The sequence below is a fragment of the Chanodichthys erythropterus genome, chromosome 15 (genome assembly GCF_024489055.1).
Source record: "Chanodichthys erythropterus isolate Z2021 chromosome 15, ASM2448905v1, whole genome shotgun sequence".
Classification (NCBI taxonomy): Eukaryota; Metazoa; Chordata; class Actinopteri; order Cypriniformes; family Xenocyprididae; genus Chanodichthys; species Chanodichthys erythropterus.
This window is the reverse complement of record NC_090235.1, coordinates 19,715,565-19,722,829: the sequence shown is the minus strand read 5'-3', so window position 1 is coordinate 19,722,829 and position 7,265 is coordinate 19,715,565. Positions and strand designations below refer to the sequence as shown.

At 37.2% G+C, this 7,265-nt stretch overlaps 1 protein-coding gene across 1 annotated transcript; it reads right to left on the bottom strand.

The window, feature by feature from the left end:
* Nucleotides 1-5,313: 5,313 nt before the first annotated feature.
* LOC137001958 (counting factor associated protein D-like) lies at nt 5,314-7,265 on the bottom strand. The gene is made up of 7 exons (XM_067361335.1): nt 7,142-7,265; nt 6,877-6,936; nt 6,693-6,794; nt 6,442-6,602; nt 5,932-6,181; nt 5,646-5,841; nt 5,314-5,541 (listed from the first exon to the last, which is right to left on the bottom strand). Exons 1-7 carry the CDS (start codon nt 7,242-7,244, stop codon nt 5,433-5,435), a joined length of 981 nt encoding a protein of 326 aa, XP_067217436.1. The 5' UTR covers nt 7,245-7,265; the 3' UTR covers nt 5,314-5,432.

The window sequence follows — 7,265 nt, the reverse complement described above, 5'->3', positions numbered from 1 at the left end:
TGGCGAGGAAAGCAAACTGCGGGGTTGGCTCACATATGTGTGTGTTTATACAACCACCAGCGTGACAGAAACATTTAAGCAAACAAATTAAGCAATTTAAGCAAAAGTAAACACTGGTTTTAGAACAATAGTCTGGCAGAAAACATTACACAATATCAAAACTTATTGATGTGACAGTAATTTTTGATGTTATGAACATTTAATCAAAGACAAAACATATGGTTTTAATGAGTATTTTAATCATTAGCATTTCAATACTTCTGGTTCGATAACCAATGTCACCATGATCACTTTATAAACAGATCAACTACAAACCATAAACTGAAAATGATACATGTTGCCAAAATAGCTTGAAGATGCAGATACTCAATTTAACCAAATGTAATTATTCAAAAAATGATTTAGAAAAAGATTAAATTACACTAATCTCATCAGAGAAAAGTCTAGTCACTTGATAAAATAGTGAATTCTTAAAGGGTTAGTTCACCCAAAAATGAAAATTCTGTCATTTATTACTCATCCTCATGCCGTTTCACACCCTTGAGACCTTCGTTCATCTTCGGAACATAAATTAAGATATTTTACTTGAAATCCGATGGCTCCGTGAGGCCTCCAGTGGAAGACTGCGGTCAAGCCAGCCGCCACCCAGAAATGAGCGGTCAATCTAGCCGCCCATATATTTCGCGGTCCGCGCATACACTTGGTATTACGGTAGGACTGACTGTGAACCGATCTGAACGTGATTTCACATTCATTCATTCATTTATTCAGTCAGTCAGTCAATAAAAATAACTAAAAAAAATATATATTTCACAGCTCAATTTCACCTGAAAATGATAGTAAATCTCAAAGCCTGACATTGTATGCTGCTGAATTCCAAAATTAAAGCCCTCCAACACTCATACGCTGTTTTGTCCATACATTGTGAAACTGAATACATTTCACAGACCTATTTTACCTCGTGTGGAGAGGACACCTTATCACAGTGTTAACGTCATCGTTTCAGCAGGATATTCTGATGTTGGATTCCAAAATAAGAGCCCCCCCAAAACTCATGTTTGTGCTGTTTTGTTCATATTTTCAGAAATTCATAAAAAATAAAATCCTAGTTTCCACAGACTAATTTCACCTCAGCTGGAGAGGACACATTCTCACAGTGTCAACTGCACCGTTTCAAGGCATTCCGATGTTGCATTCCAAAATAAGAGCCCCTCAAAACTCATGTTTCTGCTGTTTTGCTCAAATTTTCAAAAATTCATAAAAAATAAAATCCTAGTTTCCACAGACTAATTTCACCTCAGCTGGAGAGGACACATTCTCACAGTGTCAACTGCACCGTTTCAGGACATTCTGATGTTGCATTCCAAAATAAGAGCCCCTCAAAACTCATGTTTCTGCTGTTTTGCTCATATTTTCAGAAATTCATAAAAAATAAAATCCTAGTTTCCACAGAATAATTTCACCTCAGGTGGAGAGGACACATTCTCACAGTGTCAACTGCACCGTTTCAGGACATTCTGATGTTTCATTCCAAAATAAGAGCCCCCCAAAACTCATGTTTCTGCTGTTTTGCTCATATTTTCAAAAATTCATAAAAAATAAAATCCTAGTTTCCACAGACTAATTTCACCTCAGGTGGAGAGGACACATTCTCACAGTTTCAGCTACACTGTTTCAGGACATTCTGATGTTGCATTCCAAAATAAGAGCCCCTCAAAACTCATGTTTCTGCTGTTTTGCTCATATTTTCAGAAATTCATAAAAAATAAAATCCTAGTTTCCACAGAATAATTTCACCTCAGGTGGAGAGGACACATTCTCACAGTGTCAACTGCACCGTTTCAGGACATTCTGATGTTGCATTCCAAAATAAGAGCCCCCCAAATCTCATGTTTCTGCTGTTTTGCTCATATTTTCAGAAATTCATAAAAAATAAAATCCTAGTTTCCACAGACTAATTTCACCTCAGGTGGAGAGGACACATTCTCACAGTTTCAGCTACACTGTTTCAGGACATTCTGATGTTGTATTCCAAAATAGGAGCCCCCCAAAATCTCATATATACACTTTGTCTATACACAAATACACCGTTACAGTACATTCTGACGTTGTATTCCAAACTGTGTATGAAGTTTGGGGGGCTCTAATTTTGGAATACAACATCAGAATGTCCTGAAACGATGTAGGTGACACTATGAGAAGGTGTACTGTCTATCTGAGGTGAAATTAGTCTGTGGAAACTAAGACTTTTATTTTTATGATTTTCTGAATGTATAGACAAAACAGCGCATGGATATGAAGTTTGGGGGGCTCTTGTTTTAGAATACAACATCAGAATGTCTTGAAACTGTGTAGTTGACACCGTGACAAGGTGTACTGTCCATCTGAGGTGAAATTGGTTTGTGGAAACTAGGATTTTTATTTTTATGATTTTCTGAATGTATAGACAAAACATGGCATAGATATGAAGTTTGGGGGGGCTCTTATTTTGGAATACAACGTCAGAATTTCCTGAAACTGTGTAGTTGACACCGTGACAAGGTGTACTGTCCACCTGAGGTGCATTTGGTTTGTGGAAACTAGGACTTTTATTTTTATGATTTTCTGAATGTATAGACAAAACAGCGCATAGATATGAAGTTTGGGGGGCTTTTATTTTGGGACACAACATCAGAATGTCCTGAAACGATGTAGGTGACACTATGAGAAGGTGTATTCTCCATCTTAGGTGAATTTGTTTTGTGGAAACTAGGACTTTTATTTTTATGATTTTCTGAACGTATAGTCAAAACAGTGCATAGATATGAAGTTTGGGGGGCTCTTATTTTGGAATGCAACATCAGAATGTCTTGAAACGGTGCAGTTGACACTATGAGAATGTGTCCTCTCCAGCTGAGGTGAAATTAGTCTGTGGAAAGTAGGATTTTATTTTTTATGAATTTCTGAAAATATGAGCAAAACAGCAGGAACATGAGTTTTGGGGGGTCTTATTTTGGAATGCAACATCAGAATGTCTTGAAACGGTGCAGTTGACACTGTGAGAAGGTGTCCTCTCCAGCTGAGTTGAAATTGGTCTGTGGAAAGTAGGATTTTATTTTTTATGAATTTCTGAAAATATGAGCAAAACAGCAGGAACATGAGTTTTGGGGGGCTCTTATTTTGGAATGCAACATCAGAATGTCCTGAAACGGTGCAGTTGACACTGTGAGAATTTGTCCTCTCCAGCTGAGGTGAAATTATTCTGTGGAAACTAGGATTTTATTTTTTATGAATTTCTGAAAATATGAGCAAAACAGCAGAAACATGAGTTTTGAGGGGCTCTTATTTTGGAATGCAACATCAGAATGTCTTGAAACGGTGCAGTTGACACTGTGAGAATGTGTCCTCTCCACCTGAGGTGAAATTAGTCTGTGGAAAGAAACTAGGATTTTATTTTTTATGAATTTCTGAAAATATGAGCAAAACAGCAGAACCAGGAGTTTTGAGGGGCTCTATTTTGGAATGCAACATCAGAATGTCCTGAAACGGTGCAGTTGACACTGTGATAAGGTGTCCTCTCCACACGAGGTAAAATAGGTCTGTGAAATGTATTCAGTTTCACAATGTATGGACAAAACAGCGTATGATTGTTGGAGGGCTTTAATTTTGGAATTCAGCAGCATACAATGTCAGGCTTTGAGGTTTACTATCATTTTCAGGTGAAATTGAGCTGTGAAATATTTTTTTTTAGTTATTTTTATTGACTGACTGGCTGACTGAATAAATGAATGAATGTGAAATCACGTTCAGATCGGTTCACAGTCAGTCCTACCGTAATACCAAGTGTATGCGCGGACCGCGAAATATAGGGGCGGCTAGATTGACCGCAGTATAGGAAGCAATGTCACTTCCTCTCTCAAGATCCATAAAGGTACTAAAACATATTTAAAGCAGTTCATGTGAGTACAGTGGTTCAATATTAATATTATAAAGCGATGAGAATATTTTTGGAGCGCCAAAAATAACAAAATAACGACTTATTTAGTGATGGCCGATTTCAAAACAATGCTTCAGGAAGATTCAGAGCACAGATTAATCAGTATGTCGAATCTGCTGTTCGGAGCGCCAAAGTCACGTGATTTCAGCCGTTGGCAGTTTGAAACGCGATCCGAATCATGATTCGACACACTGATTCTTGTGCTCCGATGCTTCAAGAAGCAGTGTTTTGAAATATATATATGAAATATTAATATTAAACCACTGTACTCACATGACCTGATTTAAATATGTTTTTAGTACCTTTATGGATCTGGAGAGAGGAAGTGACATTGCTTCCTATGAAGGCCTCACGGAGCCATCTAAAATATCATGAACTAAAATATCTTAATTTGTGTTCTGAAGATGAACGAAGGTCTTAAAGGTGTGTGATGGATCCGAAATGGTCAATATTCATATTCATGCATTTTTATTAATATTCATTTTTAATCATTTATGGCTTATGATTTATCAGTTGTACTTTTGCTTTCATATATTTATGTACTAATACTTTATATATTAATTCTTATCATTATCATATTTTCAAGGATTTACTTGTTATTGTACCCTTATGGTTATTTTATATTTAAGAGTATGATTGCTATGTTCAATTGTTCTTCAAGTGTTCCAGTGTGACAGGTCACGCTGACACGTTTGTGGTTAGACATTGGACGCCTGCAGAATTAACCATTTGAATTTGAATCTGATCAAAATATGTCTGTTATTTTTCCTGATGACATTTAAAAGGGTAAAATTTGCAAAATTCCCCAAAGGGGGTCAAAACAACTTTTTTCTCTATTTTTGACACTTTACCAGTAGATGACGTAATGGGTGAAATTAACCTTTTCTTTTAGAACAAAACATCAATTTGAGTGGGATGTAAATTTCCCTATATGCTCATGGTATAAAGCTGACCAAGTCATTGATAATTCAGCTTTTTCCCTCCTTTGCTCTCCTTGGCTTCTACGTCTTGTCTCTTATCTGCAAATGTCTTAATTATTGCTCTTTTTGATCTTCATCTATTAGATACAATACTCTAAATTGTATTATTAACTATTGACTAATACTTTATAATGGTTATTTTACCTTTTGGTTTTATTAAGTATTTTCATTATCGATTAAAGTTTGCGTGTGAGGCTAAATTTAATTGTAATGAATAAATAATTTTTCATCAACTTTATCATCTGCCTGGATCTCATTTTCCCAAGTTTTTGCATCAGTGTGAAATGGCATGAGGGTGAGTAATAAATGACAGAATTTTTATTTTTGGGTGAACTAACCCTTTAATTATTTCACCTTTAGATTTTAATGACAAACTCTATCAAAAGACACTTAATCAGACAAAGTTTATCAACTGTATCATACATTGGCAACAGACTCAAAGAAATATGTGAGGACTATTTTGTATCTTCCTTTATCTAATCTGGAATTATACATCCCCTGGCCATCTCTGCCTTTGACCTATCAGCGAAGTGATTGATACCAACGCTGAATGTAAGACCGGCTCTGTTTGTAGAGTGCACAAACCTGAGGAGAAAGAGGATGTTGAACAATAAAGCATATGTATCTAAAATTAGACAGATTCATAGACTTACTACTTCTATATTGTAATGTTTGTTGTTTTTTCTCACCGAAAAGTATGTACAAAGTTGTTTTCGCGCTCCTCGTGCTCTTTCTCACTTTCATACTGACGCTCAAAGTTCTCCTTAAAGGGGCCGAACAATCGGTGGGCGTGGCTAACAGGGGAGGTGCTGACATAGTCTTGAAGGGGATTGGCCAATATTTGACGCTCCTCAGGAGGATCTGGAAACTCCTCATAGGTCATTCCTAATTAAACACATAATACCTCAGTGAGCTTTTGATCAGATGGTCTGTAAGTGTAAAAGAGGCGTGTCACTGAATGTGTTCTCCAGTTACCTCCAGGGGGTGTGAAAATGTCCGATTCAGTTTGTGAGCTGAAGTCACTGTAGTCAATCATGTATTTGTCATTGTGGGACTCCAAAAGAGTGTTGAAGCCCTCCATCTCAAAGTGGTACGGGACGGCTGGGGAATCACTTCCCTCTGGACGTTTGACCCACAGACGATATGTGTTCTTCTTATGACCAGCCTGTGTGACCTTCTTCCAGACCTCACACTGAACGCCTGCGTAATCCTCCATCTTCTCAAACTGGACAAAAAAGTTGATTTGGTTTGCATTACAGTTAATTGAATCTGTGGGATCTAATGTCATTTGTATCTTTCTAAACCTGTATGACTTTCTTCTACACAGCACAAGACGACATTTTGGATAAAGTTTCAACTGTTTTTGTCTATACAATGAAAGTCACTGGAGTCCAAAACAACACCGAACATTGACGTTCATCTCATGGACAAAAACACAACACTGAGACATTTTTCAAAATATCTTTTGTGTTCCAGTGTACATACTTCAAAGCCCTGCAGATCAGGCAGTGCCGCCTGTGGACGTATTGGATCCTCCTTTGTTCCTTTAAGCTGGAAATATTTAATTTCTTTAATTGGCACTGGTGTGATCTGGTAAATGACGCCATAATCCAAGTCGTTTCCAATCAGAAAAGTGCGCACTGTACCTGTATAGAGAACAGCAATGAAGAGAAACTACATACATAATCTATTTAGATTTTAACACTATGTGACTTTATCATGAGAAGATCACTGACTGTTACGATAGTCGATGCGACTTCTGTTCCCCTCGAGGTCGTACCAAACTTCAAACGGTTCCTTTAGCCCAGAAACATCAGAATAAGGCAAATTCAGCTCACCTACAGAAAAGAGGCACATGTGACATACTGAAAAACAAGTGTACTGTACTGGGATGTTCTGTGTAATTAGGCAGAAATGTACCTTTGACATGATACTTCTTTCCAAAATCAGGAACTGTTCTGTCACCAACTGGTGCGGCATCTGAGGAAGAAACAGAGAAAGGGATCACACAAACTGAATCCACTTTTTGTTTGAACTAAAACAAACTGCCAAATACTATTCCATACTTTGGCAACAAGTTTAGTGTTAAAAACAACACAAGAAATATTATTGCAGACATTAAATCACAAGATCAACTATCATATTACCATGTTTTCTTCCTGTTGTCTTGTTGTTTTCTCCTTACCTGCAGCACACAGCAGAAGAACTAACCCAGCTAGAAGATGCCACATAGTGCAATCTGAAGAAACCAGACAGACTTCCACTGGAGATGGAGAACAAGCTTTCATCCGTCTGAATCAATGTTATCG